The sequence below is a fragment of the Triplophysa dalaica genome, chromosome 5, assembly GCF_015846415.1.
Source record: "Triplophysa dalaica isolate WHDGS20190420 chromosome 5, ASM1584641v1, whole genome shotgun sequence".
NCBI classification, from domain to species: Eukaryota; Metazoa; Chordata; class Actinopteri; order Cypriniformes; family Nemacheilidae; genus Triplophysa; species Triplophysa dalaica.
Genome location: NC_079546.1, coordinates 2,159,321 through 2,181,424, shown reverse-complemented (window position 1 = coordinate 2,181,424; position 22,104 = coordinate 2,159,321). Strand labels below are relative to the sequence as shown.

Below are 22,104 nucleotides of genomic sequence, written 5' to 3'. Positions count from 1 at the left end.
ACATGATATAACTAATACAATGAAAACTGTAGTTGTCATAATTTGATGTCAATCAAATTATGACATCTTGCTAAAAAATAAACGTAGCCTCCTATTCATCTTGTTAAGAAATGAGCTCGTATTGTCAATAAAATTGTAATAAATCATTAAGTTTATAAACATTTATAAACATTATTTATCGTTTGACACCATACTCTTAAACATCATTCGACAAATTTACATTTACTGCCGGCGTCGGGTGCTTTTGACTTGTAAACGGAAATACGTCATCAACCAGGAAGAGAAGGTCAAAGAAAGCATGGCGGCGCGCTGTGTTATGCAGTCCATAAGGACAGCGCTGAGATCGGTTCAAAGCGATTTTAACCCCAAGGGTTTAATTCAGAGGATACCCGTTTTGGGAATTGCTCCGTGTCGAGGACTTAGAAACGGTGAGTTTGATGGAGCAGACGCTTGTAGGAGAGGTTTGCGGATCATCGGTCTTTGAAGCTCATACAGCTGTCATAATTTTACTATGCATGATTTTCTGCGTGTGCACGCTTTCATTTTAACGTCTGCATTAGAGAATGTGTTAAATTCTGTGTATGTTGTGTTTTATAGTGGTGGAAAAGAAAGAAGGCAAGACGACTGTTGTAAGTAGTAACAGTTATAATATTTTGTATTATTGGTTTCCAAAACTAATTATTTGTAGTAAAATGTTAGTAACAGCTATTTATGATCTCACTACAATAATGTTATTTGTAGTAAAACAAAAAATAATATTTGTTATTTGTTGTAAAAGTCGTGCAACTAGAAAACATGTTTACTAACCCTTTAAAAACAACTTGAAGGCAATATTAATGCTGCTTTTCTTTTTCACTATTTGAACAGATAGAGGGTGTTATAGAATCTACACCTGAGCGACCGCAGCCCCCCAACCCCACTGCTAAATGCCCTATTTATAGATGGAACTTACAAAACAAGTACAATTACATAGTAAGTGCACATATGTTAAATCGTGTGATTCTGTTTTGGGATGTAGCTCTGAAGTCACTTTAACTCACATCCCATTCTTACGTGTGATACAGGACGTGCTGCTCCTCAGTCAGTTCATTCGTTCTGATGGTGGGATGCTTCCGCGGCGTGTTACGGGTCTCTGTGCTCAGGAACATAACAAAATTGCAATATGTGTGCAGATGGCACATCGTGCTGGTGAGTTTTTGCATAGATTATTTTTTCATCTACTTAAAATAAAGTAAACCCATTTGTTTTTGTGAAATGTGCATGTGACATTCTCTGTTATCTCAAAGTATTTTAATGCGTATATACCATGATCTCATTTGTATTTTTTTATCTTTAAAAGTCTGTTTCTTACATTACAGGTCTTCTTCCGGATCATAGACCCCACTTACCTGAAGGTCATGTTCCAAAACCCAAGCCCAACCCACCTCTCAACCGGTATTTAGCTTTATAAGCATTAGCATTAGAAAGTAGATATTGTTACAAAATCTTTGATGTGCATTATTTTAATTTTAGTTTAATTACTCATTAATAAAATTACCTCATGTTCTGTTTCAGGTATCTGACACGTTACTCTGTGAAGTCTGTGCAGCCCATCTTCAGGACGGGGCTGAAGTGGTGCAAGAAAAGAATGCCTGTAGGACATCCCGCCTTAAAAAACAATATTCGATACGGTCCCAAGCCGTTGTACTTAAAGCACTGATGGACAGAGATGTTTGCCCAATCAAAAAAAGTGACTCAGAGACGGCTACGACAGAATGGATCTATAGCACGTGGTATGTGACTGATAATCGATGCTGATTCGATGAACAAGAGTGCTCTGAAACATCAAGACTTAAATCCAGAGATCTCTATAATGTCCTGAGGTGACCTTGTACATGCAGCCCAGTGACTCTGATTACTCTCTGGGTTTGAAGAAAGTTGACGTTTATATTACTGTAAAGACAGATGTCTAAATAAAATTGCTTTGTTTATCTCATCGCCAGCTGTTTCTGTGTATGCATGTGTTTGTGTTGGAGGGAAAGCAAGGTACACTTTCGTGACTGTCGTAGGGATGAAACACCAACGCAACTTTGGTTTTCTAAACAAGCTGACACATTTGTTTATGTTTTGCTCAAAAAGAAATACCAGAAAAGAAAACTACAGTGAAAGTCAAAGTTGACTGTATCTTCACGTTTACAGGCTTCTTCTGTCTTTAAAACGTTACGATGCCACAATAAGGTGCAAAAGTCATTTGGCTCCTATAACATAAAGGGCAGGTCAAGATTCATAAGTCCATCACCCATGTAGATGTATCCATGCTGAGGGGTCTGGGGAACGTTGAAGAAAGTGAGACCCAGCCACAGTAAGCTGCGTAACACACAAACAGTGCCTCCCCGCTCAAACTGCAGACTCCACGACCCTACGAGAAGAACACACAAAGTAAACGCAATGACCAAGACTGGTATTATCCGGCTCTGTGTGATCAAAGGGAAAAAAGGGCAGAAAGCCTTTAGCATAAACTGAACATAGATTATCAACCATTACACGTAACCACTGACAGAAGCCAGACTCTGATAGTGTGTCGGTTGTTAAGGAAAATATGGAAAACAGAACTGGAAGAGATGGCTCATTTATGACTAACTATTATCACAATTTTGTTTAAAGAAGAAGCATTATGGGTCCATCTGTCTGGGTGGCCCCTGAATTCATCCAGCTGCTGCTATTGGATAGCACCCAGAATAGCAAAACTCCATTTGAGTCAAGTCTGTGTGTGAATCATACAGTACATTCAACATAAAACATTAAAATGTCGACATATTCAAGTCAAAATATTTAACAAGCAGCAGTTCTATAGGAGGTTTGTGTAAACAGGCATGCATGTCGAAGTGCAATATAGAAAAAATGAATACTCCCTAAGCTTAACAGTTTTAAGCCCGTCATTAAATGACAGTATTTAAGATTGACAGACTGGAAAAGGAACTTCCATTGGCAGTAAATAAAAACTTCCACATGCATCTATTACAGTCTGGCTAAAGAGTCATGCGGTTGTACAATACTGTCTGCCTTTCCAAGTTCTTGGGAAATCTCAGCTTTTCCCAGTTCAGGCCAAACTCAGAGAAACTCGAGTGAAGTTGAAGGGGGAGGGTTGTAAATACCACTTATCATCATACACCCTTTCCCAGTATCCTCTACCCGCTACTTAAACCTGAACCTGTTCACCTCTGCAGCCGTTAGATTTTTTCCATTTGAGTGGTCAAGGGGAGCAAAAAGAGGGAACTGTTACACGGGAGGAAAATTCTCCAGATCTAAAATACCTGCTCTACGTTTCATTCTAAAGAAGAAACAAATCAACTAGGCCCAACTGGGTACTGCCTGAGGTGAGCTGTTATCCTAACAGATCACCTTTTTTAATGAAACAACTGAGATGTTTCGAACACACTTGAGGTCTGGGCACGTCTCCAGCATGGTGACCGCGTCTTCAAACTCTTCTGAGAAACAAAGAAAGCACCCTTTGCCTTTTAAAACTGTGTCAGATTGAGAGATATCTTTGAAAGGTCACATCAAGCAGAAGGTGATTCTTATTTCTGCTCTTCTTGTTTTCAGACAGAATTAAAATAAGTAATTTGCTAAGTATATAAAATATTTCCATATGGTTAAGAATCAACAGAACCAGATATTCCTCCAGGAGCTATACAGCTGTATCAATATAGCGCTCTGTAGTCTGCGCAGACGGCAGGCAAAGCTTCACCAAGCGTGTTTGAGGAATACCTTTCATCAAGCTTGTGATCGACTCGTGTGAATTTGCAAGCAAAGAACGGTTTCCGAATAACATTTTTGTACTCGCTCCCAACTGACCAACATGCTGGGAAGACAGACAAAGATCTATGACCATCCAAACCGATTGTTGATGTTTCAGAAAGAAAACAAAAAGAGAAAATGAAATCATAGTTTGCCGAACAGGAGCCCAGATGTCTCCTTGGCTTTGGTTCGTCCTCGGGCAGCTGCCAAATCATATCTGTCATTGCCCTGGGAAATCTAAAGCTACATGCAAACAGAACGTTTCCTACACCCTCATCATATTTCCCACCGCTGGTGAGACCCTCGAAATGCAATTTGCGTGTCAGCATGGTTTTTGGAAAGTACGGTGGTGTTAACAGGTGTTATTCACCTTACAATTACAAAGTAGAAGTTGGAGTCGCGGTTCTCTGGTTTCAGGATTGTGCAAAGAATAAAACAGTTTTGAAAGATTTGAATTGCTTTTAATTACCTTTGGGAATGTCCTCGCTCAGAGGGTCGAGGAAGTCGACAGCAGGGTTCAGGTCTGCCATTTCCAAGATGGATTTCATCTTTAGGTTTACCGGCTCGCGAAAGTGCAGGTAATTGCGCAGTTTTGCGGCCTCTGTGGGATGTAGACCTGCGATCATGTCAAAAAAGTTCTAGATATGACAACATGAACATAAGAGCTGTGATCAAAGTCAACTGATTGTACGATAAACATATTTTTTGGAGAATTATAGAAGATGGGATCTGTTGTAATTGATCTCTCTGGAAATCTGAAATGATCCCATATGATGCCAGCGGAATGGAAACATATACATACACAGCTGCAACTAATTTCCAGTAGACATATAATTTATCTGTAGACACACACACACACACAACTGTCTGTGGCAAACCTTTAAAGCTCAGGTTTGTCTTCACTTTGCCACCAGGACTCTTAATAAATGCACCCCGGGGAACTACAGACGCATCTTTATCGATGTTAAACACAGTCACGGCCAGCCTGCTCTCTTCATTTACTTTTACCTGCGGAAATCACAAAAACACATTACACGCACCATTGACATTTAACAAGCCCCCATTCAACAAGTTTATCCATGTTTAGTCCACCCCACAACACGAATAAATACTAACAGTTGCTTTAAATCAAAACATTACCTTATAAACATCACATGCATCACTATTCGAGTATTTTTCTCCTGCTGTCTCTCATCCACTAAGTGTAAATATTTCAAATATTTCTTCTTGCAGATTAACAATTTGCATTTTGTAGAGAAATAAACACAGCCTGTGATGCAGATGGACCAGATAGACCAAAAAGATGGAAAGAAGCATTTTTTGTATGTTTTTCACATCCGCACCATGTAACCCATCCACCCCTCCTCTCTCACCGTGACTTCTTCCTCTTTAGTTTCGTCTCCCTCACCCTGGGTCTGCATCTCTGTGCGCTGGGACTCATGGGATGGGTCGCCCGTGAACCGCCCCTCTGCTGCAAATTCTACATCTGCCCTCATTGAGTCAGTGGCGGGGGGAAGCAGGTGCCAATCCAGGCAGTTTAAACTGTTCAATTATTTGTTGAAACATTAAAATTAAGTTGCAGCATGTGATCTAATGACAAATCCATGACAGGTTTTATTTATAAAAACAATAACATACAATTTAAAATAAACTTTAATATGAAACTAACTAAACTGCTTTGGTAACAGTTATTTTATTAAGCTACTGAAATATACTGTGACATTTTTTAAAGTGTTTTATAATTTGTATGCATTCGTGTGAACATGTTTAGCTAACAGTAATTTTACCATTACAGGCCATTTACAATAAATGTAAAGAACAGACAATAGGATTTCTTACCTGTATAAAGTCTTTTTATTCTTCATTTCATCCTCTTCAATCCCTTGGGCAATGAAATAATCACATTTTATCCCCAAAATCTTTCCCCAGAACAAAACTCGACTGAATTTGTAGTTTTTCTTCAGTATGACCAGAGAGGTTTGAAGTGAAGCTCTCTGTTCGCTGCTCAGAGTCAAACCGTTACCAGCAGCTAAATCCACAAAATAATGCAGACTATCAGAATCCATTTCTGTTTACTTGTATATCTATATTTCCAAAACAATAAACACAGAATAGATAAAAGCTCAGTGTGTCTGTTGTTGGTTTTAAACTAAAGCTAGCAGGCTAAGCTAGCAAGTTGCTCTGTGGTTGCTAGTGTAAACAAAAGCCCCAGTCAACTGTTGCCGTAGCAACTGTAAATCATAGCCATAAACTGAAATGTCTTGTTTAGAAAAAATATAAATTTGAGGTTTATAACAGAGATTATAAATTTGTGCTCTATTAAAAAATGCTACTAAAATTCTCTAAATGTTGAAATATTAAATTATGAATTAACTTTTTGTTTTAAAAAAACAAAATGGGAACAAAAGATAACACATTGCAGTAACAAGTTTCTGTTTATAAAAATGTGTCAACTACATTATTTAACATAAACAATTCTTCTACAACATTTATTGATGTTAATTTATAGTAATTTCATCAAATGTTAGCCCAGATAGTTATAAAATATAGATATAAGATATAAAATACTTCAGTACACTTTAGCATTTATGGTGGTCAACAATAATACACATCCTGCCAGGTGTGTCTCTGCTTCCTGTTTATAGGCTATTTCTAAGCCGCTGTGCTTTTTAAACCACCAAAACCGGCCTATTTATCCCATTGCAAATCCTACTTGTGCGAACATTTCATTTTTATAAATGACCCACATATTTTACAGTGTTTATTAGTCTTTGGTTAACTGCAATTCAATTAAAAGATTGAATTTAATAATCTAGTAAGTGTTGTAAATACCATCATAAATACAACTCATCATATGTTCATGTAAGTTCACTGTGCATTTTTACAACTGTAGTACACTAGTTTATATCTTATTCTGGTCTATATAGCTCTATAGCGTTTGCAGTTTTCACACTGTTACTGACACACAAGAAAAAAAACTTTGACAAGCGACATCCGCTACAGGTGTCAAGTACTTAACAGTCGAGTCCCGGGTGCGGGTGTCAGCGGGCTCATGTGTCTGCATTACTGTGATTAGTGAATGTAACTCAGTGCTGTCAAAGAACCGTTCTGCACAAAGAACCCGTTGAGTTAACGGTGCTGAAGTTAAACGCACGCAGTTGTATGCAGACACATGCGCTCATTCACAGGAGATTAGCAGCAACAAGATCACACCCGCCTCGGGCTATAACTCACAAAGCTTAGGCCCCTGTGAAGGCTTATTAGATCAGGGAGAAGATTTGGGACAGGAAAGAAATGGAAGGATGAGACAGCTATGAGGATGACGACACACATCTGCATGGTTGCCAGATTTCTTGTTGTGTGTTTTTTCTGCAGAACACAAATAATATATTTTGATAATTGTCTTGGCGGTTTTGTGTCCTCGCAATGTAAGTCAATGTTTTTTGGTTCTCAACGTTCTTCAAAATATCTTCTTTGGTGTTCTGTAGAAGAAAGTAACTCATACAGGTTTTGGAATGACAAAAATGTATCCTATAATTTTGTATTTTCACATAGTCACAGTATGGTTTCATAACTATTGCACCATGAATATTCAGTTCTCATAACTGCGCCAGAGACTCAACCTGTGTATTCGTTCTTTAATTCTTTACTTTCTTCACTCAATTCTCTCTGTCCTCAGGCCGTCTCCTCCTCTCAGAGTAAACTCTGCAAACCTTACGAGACGCCTGGCAAGAAAACACAACTTTGCTATTAGTTTTCCCTTAAAAGTTCCATCTGGGTGAAGTGGAATAAGGTTTACCCCCAGGGCTTGGCGAGGGTCTATTACTTTCACCGAGACGTTGCCTCCAAGAACGTTACCTTACAGACCACCAGCGTTGCCATGGGAATAATCCCCGCGGACAAAAGGGAGGGATCAGAGGGGGAAATCAATGCCGTCTGGCTTTGTGGTTGGCTGGCACAGAGATCAGTCATACATACTCCGGGTCACGAGGTCAGAGGCATCCATCAAGGCTTCGAAATAGAACGCAGATCATCTGAAAAGAGGAAAGAAGGGAGGAGAAAGGAAGAAATCGTGGTTTGTGTAACTGGAGGGATGAATCATCTTTGGGGGTATTTTGAGACACGGCGTACAAGCGTAACATTAATTGGTTCCCGTAGTATGAAAGAGCGAAGCCAGCTGGAGATGAAACCATTCACCACGTAATGTGCCGATACATGACAGAATTCAAATTGTGTCCAAAGAGGCCCTTCAACATGGAAAAACGAGGTTTAGCTGTTTCTAGAGTCAGAAAAAATACAGTATTTCTGGATTCGCTACAGCTGCCAACACTTGACTCGCTTCACAACTCTCCAGTGAAATCTGACCTGAGAACAGCACGTTTACTATCTTCATCATTCAAATTTATGATGAGGGATCTGATCTATACACACAAGGTCTGCAAGTCACACACAGTTTGTGCTACAGACATAAATGATACATCAAATACATCATGTTTATAAAGGGCCCTATCTAGTAGGGATCAAACAATATTTTAGGTTAAGGGTTGATACCTTTGGCTTGGGCAAGTAAATAACCACCTAGCAACACCTTAGCAACTATTTGACTATTTATTTTTAAAAAGTATTAAAAAATACACAATATATCTGTAAGAACTCTATTGAAAAACATTTACACCCTGGATGTTTATAGTGTAAAAAATATTATTCTGGCTCTCACAGAATTCAATTATTATATTAAAAATGTATGCAAGCATTACATTCATTTATATGAACCAGCACATGTGAAAAATCGTTCAATAATGTTGCATTTTACTGTCTATATAACTCAAGATCTGCCATCTACAGAAAAAACAGAGACTGCTGCTCAAGAGCGGAAAATCTGTTTTTATGCGCAATAAAAAAAGAGTAATTTAAAATAAAACAGGTGACAAGTACCAGTACGTGCCATGGTAACATCATCGGATCGATTTTCATTATTAGTCTGAACCCTTGACCCTGGAGTTTGTAGCAGGTCACTTAAGCATAAGTCTGAAGGTAAGAGCATTTTACTCAATCCTGGATAATGTTACGAAACAGTCACGAAAAATGTGTCTTGGGGGTTCATCCAAAAACCAGGGAAAAAAACAGTTAAAGCCTATATGCTACTGTATTTATGTACGATTAGATGTCAGATGTCAAAAAATACAATGTTGTTTCTGCTCCAGCAATAAAAATAACACATACAGAACTAATGTTTGTACACATTTTTCTTTACGCACACACACTACATGGACACTTTTAGTATAAGATTCCCTTCATATTAATTTAGAATATTTGTATATCGCATAACTGTTCAATTTCTTACAGTAAAAAGATATGTCTCAACAGAAGTGTAAAAGTGTGTTTTCCAAGTTCAGACCTTTAGAAAGCAACAGTGCCACCTACTGACGACAGATTGAAAAAGATCTCCCTCTTACTTTCACTCTCTCTCACACCTAACAATAAGAAAACATCTAAACAAAACCCACCAAATTTTTCTGTCAATATTAATATATTAACATTTGTATAAAATATTTGATGCATAACCAATATGTCAACTTTCTCTCACAAACATGCACACTCTGAAATATTATAGTTATAAAGTGTGTGATCAACTGTAACAATGTTTAAGTGTCTTTTCTAGTGATCGTGTGCATTTTAAAATACATCTTGGCAAATCGTCATTAGTGATGCAGTTTTGAAACTACACAAATTAATGGACAAAAAAAGGAAAACTTGATTTTCCGAAATCGTCCATTAAATAACGTATTTGGCAGTTTTCAGTTAATGTTCTTCAAGTCATTCAAGGCACTTTGAGTCTGACTTGTTCTCCAAGATATTTGGTAGTACATTTCTTAATTTTAAATACCACCACGTTTCACAACCTGCAAACAACGGCACAGTTCAGGTTCCTCTTTTGGCAGTTTCCTTCTGAGGTGGAAGAGCAGCTGTGATTGGTTGGCGTGTTGACCGATGTCCTCTCATTGGATGCTTTTACTGACACGGTCAAATATTCGAGTCCGGACTTTCTTCCTCAGTGTCGAGGAAGGGCGGTTTTATATCCGTCGTCCCATATGATTGACGTTGCCTGCCCCTATCAGGAGATTTTGACGATGGATCTGGGTTCAGAACTTTGGGTAGGTAGACCTAAAAAGTCAGAGAGATGCGGTTAACTATTGATCATTTGCAAAATGCAACGTAAAAAATATAGCCAAATATGAAACTTGCCGATGATGGTGAGCTCTCTTCGGCTTTATTTGTAGCATCTTCATTGTCCTCTTTTACCTAAAGGTATAAATAACACACATACACTTTAACAGCAATAACCTCTTGTGAATAAATATGTACACTGACACACACAACAAATGTCAGCTTACATTGTAGTTGTGAGGGCTGAGATATTTAAAGTGTCCGAAGCAGGTGTAACTTATACAGACAGAGATGGTCAAGCACAGTACCACCAACGTAAACAAAGAGGTGTCTGCCATGAAGCCTGTGAAGAAAGGCGCAAAACATCTGTACAAATCGCAATGCACATCAAAACACGTCCAAATTAAATGTACGTTTATGCAGTTACCTGTCCTGATCACAGAGAAGAAATAAAGCCAAAACAAGCATATGATTGGTGCAGCCAACGCTTGATTGACAGCTCCCAGGTGAACCTGTCGATCGAGGCGGGCCGGCAGGTAGGCAAAGTACAGGTTGTGTTTGTCCACCAGGTGTTTGAGTAAGATGTACAGCAGACCTGCAGACAATCTGAACATTAATGGAATGTCACGTACAACAGTGAACAGAACAAAATAACCAAAAACATAAATCAGACCGAAGGGGACGATGACGGGGCAAGTGATGCTGTACGCCATAATGACCGTGAACACACAAAGTGTCCACCCGTACATCGCTCCATATTGAAACTCGTATGCCTGACTCTACAGAAAGAAGAAGTTACAAGAAGATCAGTAGAGTATTTCTCCTCAAATTTGTGTTGAATTCAGGACATTCTGAATATCAATATCGCCAACCAACCTGTTTGACGCATTTCCTCTCGGCAGCCGAGTGTGCAAGTACCAGGCGCACGATGTACAGCAGTAACCCTGGCAACCGCAGCAGCTCCATGCCAGAGCCCACCAGTGCCGCTGCGATGACGTAATTCACAAAGAACGCCCCCTGATCGGGTAAAAACACACACCTGAGGGAAGGAGAGAGAGAGAGGTAGGCATTTATTTCATGTGTTTCGTGCACATCACCAGACAGAAGAGATTTTCGAAAAACTCTGATAAGATACTCACTCAAACCTCAATTTCCCTTCGGACCGAGAGTCAAATAACCAGCGGAAAAACACGTCCAGACTGAGGGGGAAACACAGCAGATGGTGATCTAAGACAAAGAAAGGCAGAACTGTGCCAGAGATGGAGCGAGAAACATAAACAAAGAGATAAAGAGACAGAGAGAACGACAAAGAAAGGGCGAAAGAAAAAGAGAGCAAGAGACAGGGGGAACAAAGAGGGAGATTTAGAGAAAGAGAGCTCTTACCTTGTAAGACCCAGTGACGGCAAAATCAACACCATAAAAACCAGGAAGATGTAAAGTTTGTACATCATGCTCATGTTCTCACTGGACCTGAACACACACACAAACACATGCAAGCATTATTAAGCATGTTCTTATTTGTGTGTGAATGTGTGCCTGTGTTTGAGGGTCTACCTGGTCCAGTGGGCTTCTCCGAGGGTAGAGTAATAGACTATCGTTGGCAACAGGGCTGAGAAGGTCCACAACAGGAGGGTTGGGAAGAATTGGCTGACGATGGCACTCTGAAAACACAAGACACAGTCTCATCCTCAGTGCACTCATCCACTTGTGCATTCATCACTCATTCAGTCACATACGTTCAGATAGTGAATAGGCTTGGTGACGTTGAACTTGTCCATGGTGCTGATGATGATGGAGGGTGTCGTGAGGAAGAAGAGGAGGATGAAGAGGAAGAAATTCAGCAACAGGCAACGCGACCACCAACGCCAACCTCGTATGGATAAATTCTCCCTGGGGATCGAAAGAGATTTGTTTTTCATTAAAAATGAACAAAACATGACATACTTATGTCACACCGAAAGATTGTCTCACCAGTAGATGTTGTGTGGGTTAGGGGCGTAAGTCACTCGCCATTTTCTCACCCCCAGCTCGGCGCTCTGAGAGGACGGCTGAGGCTCCCGGGCACAGCCACATTTAATTCCTCTGGACATTTCTTCTCCAGCTCTGGGTCCACATTCCAGAGCATTGAAATCTTTCAGAATACTGTGAGGAAATAACCACATGCCAGTTAAGTTTGGCATCTATGGTGCCTAAAATATTGCTTAAAGGCATATTTCACCCAACGATGAAAGTTCTTTCAGCACTTATATAGAGTGATGTTACAGGTTTCAAACCTGTATGTCCGCTTCCATAGTATGAATACAAAACCACCAAGACATTTCTCAAAATATCTTCTTTCGTGTTCCACAGATCATTTTTTTATTTTAGGGTGACTTAACTCGAAAGCACACTAGGTTGGACTAAAGTGTGTTTGAAACACTTACTAAGATGCCATGTATTCGTTGTGCAGGGACACAAAAGCCATTCCGAGAGGAGAAAGCAGTTCATGATCTCTCAGTCTATTGAGCTCTTCAGCTAGAACCGCCTCCTGTGAGCTGTAGTATTCTATAGCATCTACCTACACATAATGCATAACACTTTAAAACAAACACCATTTTAAACTCAAGACTGAGTATAGTCCGAATCTTGACTTACGTATTCACATCTCTGACAGTGACAGCAGCAGCACAGATGACTGCACGGTTGAGGGTTGATGACCTCACGTCGCCCGTATCGGTCCAGAATCTTTCGGTAATGCTGCAGGTTTTTTTCTGCGTGCTTTTTGTCTTTGGCCAGTTCAATCAGCTTGGCAACATCATAGCACAAGTTGACATTAGTCACCTGACAGGTAGGGTACGCCTCCCTGCATTCGCAGTAAGTAAACAAGACATGTTATCATCACTTTTAAGTCGACATAATATGACATTCAAACTTATTTTACTTCTGAAAACGTTGCAAAACGAAACAGCATATATTTCCCAAACACGTAGATATTTATTCCACGTTCAAACTTTTATGCATATTGTCTATATTTACAAATACTTATATTTCCATCTGTATTGCTCATCAAATCCTGTGAAAATGCTCGACGATAATTTAAGAAAACATTTTTTTCATCTGACCGGCGTTCTGACTGGTCCACCCACATATTGTAAACATTATGACTTTCACATCATGACTTTCATGCTGAATTGAAGAAAACAATGTGGTGATGTAAAATGACGCAGATAAGGGAAAACATGTCTGGAGGAACAGATAAACTTGTTTTCACTTACATAAAGTGAGTTTTAATACTCTCAGCACTGGCTTCAATGGGAACAGAACTCACAAACAGTGTGTTTCTAGCCTATGAAAAAAGAAACTTCTGTTATATTGACAGTAAACATCTGTGAACGAGAGAGAGAAACAACAGAAAACTCACAATCTCTCTTTTCGTGCCCTTCATTTTAGACGTGTGGCGTCTCAAAAGGGCCACGGTGAGCACGAGATAAAGAACAGCAAACACTGTGTGTAGCCAAAGCAGGTTATTACTGTGAAAACACAACACCAGCCACACTTTAAACATATACTGTGTGCTGTCTATAATATAAACACAGTGCACACATCCATACCCCTGCTTAAGATTCGCTATAGTGGTTCTCCCAAAACTGTACGGATCGTTGCCTGGAACACAGAATATGGTCAATCTTTCATTTGAGAGATCTGAGAGATATTGAATCAGACCAGACATTTTTTATGTGTGTGATATGTACGTGACATTACCCAGCAGGTCACCAGACAGGTTCACTGGGAGGATGACCGACACAGACAGCACACAGATGAGCAAAAGTAGAGTTATCAGATGCTTTTGAAAGGACAGATAATGTACTGCATCCAGACCACATCTCTCTTGCACCAGAGTTTCACTGTACACACAAACACAGAGTTTCGTTTTACTTACTTTATTCAAGTAATATTTCCTGTATTTTACTAACTTTCACTTCTCAACCTTTCCCTTACTGAACATTCCCTTCTAAACCTTTCCCTTACTGAACTTATTAATAATTGAAAACTGACCATCTAACATCAGTACACAGCAAACGCATTCTTGCTAAAAACATAACAATAAAGTAAACATATTTGAAACAACAGCATGTATGTGCGTGCATCGCAACATCACTCACTCCATATTAATGATGAAGATGAGCCAAGAACAGCAACCCTACATGAAATGGGGATGACAAACATGAGGATAAGGGGTGTGAGAATATACTGGTATAGACATTAATCATGATATTAATCAGTATTGTGTTAATATGCAAGAAATTCAGCATCCTTTAAAAGTTTACAAACTTTTCATCATTAGGAAGAAATGTTGTTTTTTAAAGTAAAATACACAATTATGCGTATCCATGATTGCAAATTTTACTAGTAAGATAACACAATGCCAATCAAATTAAATCACAGATAACAATCAATTTCAGATATCAGAAATACAATTCTTGCTATCAATAATGTTTTCTTGTGATGATGTCTATTCTTTATATTGAAGTGGGATTCATTGACCAAAACAAGAAAGCACCAAATTTGAGTCATAACCTAATCTGTTAATGTTTTTAAATTGAATAATATTGTGAATTCGATTGACAGCAATGATTGTGAAAATATACATTGTGACAGCCCTAATGAAGATGATCATGTTGATCACGTCATGATGTCATGAGGATGTCGTGGATGGTTTTTAAACTCACAGTCTCATACTCCGGCTCATCGACGCTCATGAATGACGCCATTCTAGTGTAACGTCGTTTACTGGCATCGCTGACGCTGCAACGAATGAGTTAAAATAGAAATGAACCCTGTTTTATGAAATATTATTATTGTGATTCCATGTCACATACCCTTCAGTCTCTGCAACAAGTGCGAGTCTCCCATGGTCCCACAGTTTCCTTCTGATCACAGTAAAAGCCAATAGGAGCACCTGCACACAGGTACACAGCAGCAAACAATTACATCACACCACTGAATCTGTGAGACAATGAGATCCCTACTGACTATAAATGATTCATGCGTCATTCCGTCATACACACATAGAGAACCTACCAGGAAGACTATGAAGTCTAGCAGCAGAACGATGGGCACACCTCCAAAATTCACCCCCTTCAGCACAGTGCTCTGCGTGGCACTGAAACAGCTGCTGTTGTCCCCATGTGCAGTGCCATTGTCAATCAACAGAGAGAGGTTCCCCCACCACGTGGAGGCCATCTGAAAATAAAAACATTTAAATGTGTATAGATTGTACAAAATGATTTTCTTTATCAGGCCCTGAGACAACAGTGAGGTGCCTTCAGATGGGTACAGGCATCTTATGATTTTTGTATCCTGAGATTATCAAAAAGTGCCTTAAATATAATTGAAATGTAAATTTATATAATAATAAGACACTGAGAAAAGAGGAATTTATTTTAAGAACTTGTTGCAGACAAAACATAAATTACAAAATGATCTTAGACCACATGATTACTTCACAACAACGCAACAAAAATTCAGAAAGCACATCATCATGACACCTAAAAATGCTTGCGTATTTTAATTATAAAATTTTGTAGACGGTGGATTTAAAAGACATGACAGGAATGTGTTCATTTAAAGGGATTGCTAAACTGTAAAACTTTGCTGTGTAGTTTTGCAGCAGGTTTGCCAGTAACTAGAAAAAGTCGATTTAATTACTTTCCTATTAGTACCGTTTTCAATTTAAGTTTAACTTTAATCAAAATTAAAACACTTTGATGATTCAAAATGAGCAAGAAGAGACGCGTCTCACTACTGGCATTAGCACAGCAACAAAGCAAAAAATTGAGATTCTTAGGATTTTTGTCATGTTTCTGGTAAAAATATTTGAAACTTCTTAAGTTACGACACATTTACATAACAAGAAAAGTGCCCTAAGATATTTAGTCTTGTTTCATGAAAGAAAATATAAGAACTAAGTAAGTTCATATTTAAAACAAAAATGTAAATTAAATCTACAGTAAGTTACTGGCCAACCTGCTGCAAAACTAGAGCAAAGTTTCACAGTGTAGTTCACCCAAAAATACAGATTTCTTTGATCTACCCTCATGCGGTTTACAATCTGTATATGATTATTTCTTCTGTGGAACACGAAAGAAGATATTTAGACGTTTCGTGTCTATAAACTGTAAGTCAATGGGGTCCAATTTAGTTTGGTTACCAGTGTTCTTCAAAATATCTTTTTTTGTGTGTTTTGTAGAATAAAGTATGTCATACAGTAAATGACATTTTTGGGGAACTATCCCTTTAAGCAATGATGGAAATGCACAGATATGTGTCATCTCTTCTCCCATCCCTGCCCTTCAGATCCTCTAACTCTTTCGCTCACGTTACTCATGACAAGCTGTAAGGAATAAATATGATCTTTAAGCCCTGCAGACACAGGCCTGTGTCAAGAAACAAAGACAAACAGTGTGAGATTCTTGGCTTACGTGTCGACATTAAAAGCAGAAATAAGAAAGTGCAGAGATCTTTTGCAATGTACCACTTACATTACACCATATAGACTGGGCAACATTTTGCAAGATTTTTAGTTGTCTTACACAGAAAACCTTTTATATGCACACTGACATTCAGCGATGTTTTCATTCAACATGTTACTACACGACCTGAAACTTTCTTGTTGCCAAACAGACAGCCATAACGGCACCCTTGTTGAGTATAAAACAGGGATAACAAAAACAGTTTACTAAACATATGTTAATCGGCATCAGCCACAGATTAGACAGAATGTAAACAGACATAAACAAAACAAACAACAAATGAAAACAAACACAAAGGTGTCCGAACTGCGACATATGTGTGAAACGGGATTTAATGGTACAACTGGCAAAGTTACAAACTTTCATTAAACTTTCGTTATGAACCGAGCGCTTCTTTGGCACTTCTGGACTTTTCGTATCTCAGGTCAAATAAAAGGTTTAATGAAGCAGTCTCATACCTCTGTGGATTGTATTTCTTTCTTCTCTGCTCGGCCGGAGCGTGAAGTGTGACGGAGTGTGAAGACTAAACTAAACTCAACTTTACAAAGTATCACATCCGCATATGCGCACACTGAACTCCGCCCACTTTACACATACACTAAGTCACACTTTGTAATCATTTGATAAATGGATTTATTTCTTGGTACATTTTACATAAATAATGAGAAAAGGCAATACAATATCAGATACAATTATTTTGCTAAAATCAATATGAAATTAAAATGCGCTAAAATAAAAGGGAAAAAGCTTTCATTGGTGTTTCATGGAAAAAAATTGCTACCATTAATACCAGTACAGACATTCTTCTTTATAATGTGTTTTGCACCTATCAGTAGAATTTAATGGTGTAGTTAGTTACCATCCACCAGATACAACCCGACATTAAAGCAGAGACCCACAGAGACCCGTTTCCATTATACCCAATACATGCCCTATTAAAACCATTTAATATATAATATTTTCATTAATGGTTTCTTCATCTAGGCAGAATACAGCATGCAATGCATTATGCTTTGTGTATGTAAGTTCCGTTATTTTTTATACGACAATGTTGTTGTAGCCTAAACGCACAACCAACATTTCCAACCAGTCGGATTTAATTGACGCATCTTCGCATTTGGCTTAAATAGATTATCATTGGCCTGCACGAGGAGGAGGAGAGAGAGAGATGAAAAGCATCTCTGAGCCTTTACAGTGAATCCCAAATGATTGACAGGTCGCCTATATCCGCGCAATATCATCCTGCTCACGTTTTCATTCCCCTCTCCGTGGCCCTCAGCGACACCATCTGACGCCCGAATTAACCCCCGCTGGCGGCTGAAGGAGGGCGGCGGGTTCCCTAATCAGCGGCTGATTGCGCGACGGCGCCCCGGGAACGCGGCGCGGTGATTGGCTTTATGGAGGCTTTGATTGTTTTCAGTCAGTCTGACAGATGAGGAATACAGCAGTTAATGAACGCAGTCAAGAGACGGGCATGAATGGCAAATGAACAGTCAGAGTCTGCACGCATGCGTACAAACACGCGCACCCCTCATTGCCCTCGGTTTGACGAATCGCTAAATTGAGCGTGCGCCATCAATCATATTTTCCCTCTAATGTCTCATATTTAAAAATGAGACTTCAGGTTTGGCGAAGGGGGTTTCGTGTCTCCTAAAGTAAAAATGTAGGATTGTTTTTTTTTTTTTATATAAATGCGTTAAATGTTACATATTTGGCAAGTTATTTTTGGACCGTTTTTTGCTAGCTAGGCCTGTTTGTTTACATTTTGATTTATTATTTTACACAATGCTCTCACAAATGAAAAATTAAGCATTTAATGTTTGGTTGTTGATTCATTGGTTCATCAAAACTTATTGATAACATGGGGTTTATTGATGTAAAGTCAGTCAAGTCAATAAAAATTAATATCGGATGGAAAATAAGTAGCCCCAACAAAAGTCGACATAGTGACTAAATCAATAAATAAAATATCTGGAGACCCAAAGAAATACATGGAGCTGTTTTTATAGAAACGCAAAACGTTTCCTTTTCTCCTACACGCGCACATGAACCGGAAGTAACAGTAACGCGGGAAAGCCACCGGAAAAGTGTTTTTTTTTAGTATTTAGGTGGTACAATGAAAAATTACCACAAAACGTCTGATTATGACAGGATTAATACCGCACTTTCCTTAGTATCACAAGAATTTACCATAAAACGCAATTAACTACGTCATTACCGTTTCCATGGTAACTGATTGGCGCTCTTTTGTGTTTGAAGGTGCCTGTCAGAGTTTTGCCTGCAACTGCCAAAGATCCGCAGCACTGTTTATTTTATACATTTATTAAGATAACGCGATAGAAATGGTTTTTGAAACTTTTAATAACTACTGTACGAGTGCCATTTTTTCCACGGAGTGATGTTTAATGGCCATGGGCGACACCGGACATCTATATCACCACAATCGTTTTCCTGGTGAGAATTGTTTAACTTGCACCATTGATGTAAACAGTTTGAATAGAGCTTTGAAGATTTAAGGTTATGTACGTGTGTATCTTGTGTATTTTAAAAGCTTGAATGGTCTAAAGTTGGTGTGAAGTGTTTAAATATTTATTTAAATATACGTATTGCTGATGTCAACGCTATGACAAGTAGCTGCCACTAGATGGCAGCACTGCACTTTTTGGCCGTGTGAAGCAGCATGAGATTTTACTATGGCTACGATTTATCAATCCTCTATCTATCTATCTTTCTTTTTGTCTTTATATTTAATCATTGACATTTGCTGTTAAGATTACAGGTTTGTCATTTAGTATTTAAAAACATTTTAGTATAATTTATGTATATTTATCAGTATGGTAATCATTATTGTCTTCCTCTGATATCAGCAGGAAAACATTCTGAAATGCATGAATAATGTGCTATTAAAATAGTTTCCAATTTATATTACAACAAAACTAAATTTATTCGTAAAATCTATTACATCTTCACAGCTGGAGAAGGGGTTTCATACAGAGATTGAATGTTTTTGTCTGCATGTACAAACATATAGAATGTGTTTTACTGTTTGTGTTCCTGTGTATATATATATATCAGTTTTTTGTGTGTATGTTTTTTGTTTATACCCTGCCATTTTGACAGTTGCACTGTCAGGAACATCCCTCCCCTGCTGAATAGGCTTGCCAAATTACCATATAATTATCATATCATTTCCATCTCATTATCATACCAGAATCACTGGTAGTAATATAGGGTGCATTAGATGCTCTCTGTCTATTTATAGTTTGTGTAGTGGCGCTGTCTGGTCTGTTTATTCTGTTTGTGAAGACGTTGGTCACAGTTTCTCCTAAAGGAAATGATTTAATAAAATCATTGTCTGTGAGGTCTGAATGTGTCTGTTCTAAAGCCATGTGAGGGTATAACACACCTGCAGGTGGTCTATTATCTATACAGCAGGATAATTACTTCTTGGTGTCCACAGGAATCACCTGAGACTCCATTGCGGCTGACCTCATCCTTAACCCTTACCCGAGACACCTGGACATGGTGCATGTTCCAGTCCATGTCATTGGAAGAGATTTAAACAGCAAACGTGGGTGTTGACATTCCCTATAGTTTCCTCTCAAAGCTACCTAGGAGTCTGATACATTAGATCATATATAGTAGATCATATACAAAGACACCGCAAGGGTGTCTCTGGTCCATTTTTCATCTCTCTCTCTCGCTGTTCTCCATTTCAATATTAAAGAGCGTCTTACTTAAGCTTCTACTCTGGTGTGGCCATGAACTGGAATTTTCCCCAAAGTGCTCCAATCCATCACGGGACAACAGCGGGCCAACCATCCATACATCATTTTTGAGCTGGGGTGGAACAGGAAGAGAGAGAGTGTGGGTGGGTTTTTCTTGCCAGTGGGGGGGGATACTGGAGCTGTGAGGTTTAGAATATCATAATCTAAATGCTGTTTTTAATTTGTCATAATAAATGAGAACGCTCTCTCCCCTACAGTGGATTTGTCGGGTTATGAGAAGTGCGTTTCGGCAGCAATGCAGGTAAGAAAAGCAGAGTCGTAAGTAGTGATTATGATAATTATTATTAGAGGTACTTGCACTTAAACTTTGTTTAAGGAACAGTTCATGGGTTTGATCCCCAGGGAACTTGCACATCTTAAATGCACTATGTTGCATAAATGTTGTCACTATGTTACTTTTCAATATTCAGATGTTTATTTTACAATATGGGGGAATCCAAAAGATTTACATTAAAGCAGAGACTTGGGGGCTGGGCTGTTTTTCAACAACATAGCAACACCCTAGCAACCACCTGCAACACCCTAGCAACCACCTACAACACTCAAGCACTGCGAGAGCAACCTTTGCATTTTTATTTTGACTTCCAAGAAAAACAGAGACATTTAACTGTCTCTGAAGGTCATGACCCCTAAATGATTGACAGGCGCCACCCATCAGTATTTGGGGTGTATCTCTCGCTCTTTGTTTGCCAAACATTTGCATTAACAGAAGGCAGCGCAGGATCAGGTCGCAGCGGTACAGATGTTTTAATTGCGTTTGTGTCAGTGTGAAACACGATTAGCGTTTCTGCTCATTAGCGGGCTGATGGGCCCCTCGTTCCGACACCTCGCTAATGCGCTAACACGCTAACACCTCACACATCACGTTCAGACGCGAAGACTGAAGCAAAATCTAATCAGCCAAGACGGCAACACATATACTTAACAGCACTGCCACAATTAGATGATCATTTGTTGGATTCTGGTGTCTCTGTGTGTGTATGTGCTAGTGTAATTACATAATGGATGGGTGAATAAAGCCGAATTTGGTACGGTGAGGTTCTTTGGCCTCTGAAGCAGTGAGAGAGAGACTGAATGTTGTCTTTGAGTCACCGCTGATGTGTATTATATAGGTGCAATTTGAACATGATGCTGTTCCCATATTGAGTGTTCAACCTTTCTTGTTTCAAATGATGGAAAGCTGATGAGATGTAGATGATCGGTCCTTCAGCAGACCCCTCTGTACTGGATTGAAGGTCAGATTCAGTAAGATTGTTTGAATCTTCGATCTTGAGTACTTTTTCATTTTCTTTTGATGTGTTTTACTTTTGCATTCATGCATTATGCAGACGCTTTTATCTGAAGCAACTCACAACGGATTCTATACATTTGATCAGTATTTAGCGCTCTAGCAATTGAGCTACACCTTATATTTGACAATAAAGTCAAAACTTGTTTTATAATGTGACAGAAATTATGTTTTTTTTATATATGATGAAAATAGTTCACAACGTTACCCTTATGATAGACATTTATATGTTATATAGACGTTTATACTTTATAGAATGTAAACGCCCAACTGGGATGTCACAATATCATTTATAGAATATATTTGTACTGCGTTGTTATCGGGGCCAAAGAAATGAATGGTAACGTTACTATCACAATATCTGTTGTATTTATTTTTTATAAATGATGCCATCAGTGAAGTTTATCTTTAATATAGTTTTTTGTCTTATATTCGGTCAACAAATCATCCATTATACAAGTGTATTTAGGCCGAGAGACAAACTGTAACTCTAAATGCAACATTTTGAATGGATTCTAAATAGATTATGATATTACAATATGTGTACAGTTCAATTAACACCGTATTGATT

General features: G+C 38.7%; 4 protein-coding genes across 10 annotated transcripts in view; 2 read left to right on the top strand and 2 right to left on the bottom strand.

Moving 5' to 3' along the window:
- The first annotated feature begins 291 nt into the window (after nucleotides 1–291).
- On the top strand, nucleotides 292–1,975 carry mrps18a (mitochondrial ribosomal protein S18A). Its single transcript, XM_056748605.1, has 6 exons — nucleotides 292–428; nucleotides 598–629; nucleotides 868–972; nucleotides 1,065–1,188; nucleotides 1,359–1,434; nucleotides 1,555–1,975. Exons 1-6 carry the CDS (start codon nucleotides 299–301, stop codon nucleotides 1,697–1,699), a joined length of 612 nt encoding a protein of 203 aa, XP_056604583.1. The 5' UTR covers nucleotides 292–298; the 3' UTR covers nucleotides 1,700–1,975.
- A 96-nt stretch (nucleotides 1,976–2,071) lies between these two features.
- Nucleotides 2,072–5,972, bottom strand: rsph9 (radial spoke head component 9). Its single transcript, XM_056748604.1, has 5 exons — nucleotides 5,617–5,972; nucleotides 5,151–5,319; nucleotides 4,656–4,785; nucleotides 4,247–4,393; nucleotides 2,072–2,398 (listed from the first exon to the last, which is right to left on the bottom strand). Exons 1-5 carry the CDS (start codon nucleotides 5,841–5,843, stop codon nucleotides 2,238–2,240), a joined length of 834 nt encoding a protein of 277 aa, XP_056604582.1. The 5' UTR covers nucleotides 5,844–5,972; the 3' UTR covers nucleotides 2,072–2,237.
- A 2,399-nt stretch (nucleotides 5,973–8,371) lies between these two features.
- On the bottom strand, nucleotides 8,372–16,995 carry tmem63a (transmembrane protein 63A). Of its 2 annotated transcripts, XM_056749099.1 has the most exons (22): nucleotides 16,916–16,995; nucleotides 15,007–15,168; nucleotides 14,805–14,884; nucleotides 14,655–14,730; nucleotides 14,088–14,125; nucleotides 13,687–13,829; nucleotides 13,536–13,587; nucleotides 13,346–13,454; nucleotides 13,200–13,270; nucleotides 12,580–12,787; nucleotides 12,369–12,502; nucleotides 11,917–12,087; nucleotides 11,682–11,835; nucleotides 11,500–11,606; nucleotides 11,329–11,415; nucleotides 11,085–11,144; nucleotides 10,822–10,984; nucleotides 10,619–10,724; nucleotides 10,373–10,540; nucleotides 10,173–10,288; nucleotides 10,024–10,080; nucleotides 8,372–9,942 (listed from the first exon to the last, which is right to left on the bottom strand). In XM_056749099.1, the coding sequence occupies exons 2-22, from the start codon at nucleotides 15,166–15,168 to the stop codon at nucleotides 9,802–9,804; spliced, it is 2,403 nt and encodes an 800-aa protein (XP_056605077.1). In that variant the 5' UTR covers nucleotides 16,916–16,995; the 3' UTR covers nucleotides 8,372–9,801. The 2 variants fall into 2 exon arrangements, with proteins under 2 accessions (XP_056605077.1, XP_056605076.1); XM_056749098.1 differs by having other exon boundaries at nucleotides 13,346–13,587.
- A 1,443-nt stretch (nucleotides 16,996–18,438) lies between these two features.
- Nucleotides 18,439–22,104, top strand: part of ngs (notochord granular surface) — a 43,144-nt gene continuing 39,478 nt past the window's right edge. For 3 of the 6 annotated variants that reach the window (XM_056748347.1, XM_056748350.1, XM_056748345.1), the window contains exons 1-3: nucleotides 18,443–18,911; nucleotides 19,918–20,028; nucleotides 20,443–20,486. The gene's annotated coding sequence lies outside the window, so the exon portion shown is untranslated. Of the gene's footprint in view, nucleotides 18,912–19,917; nucleotides 20,029–20,442; nucleotides 20,487–22,104 lie in introns of all 6 variants that reach the window. The other 3 variants (XM_056748351.1, XM_056748349.1, XM_056748348.1) reach the window with 3 other exon arrangements.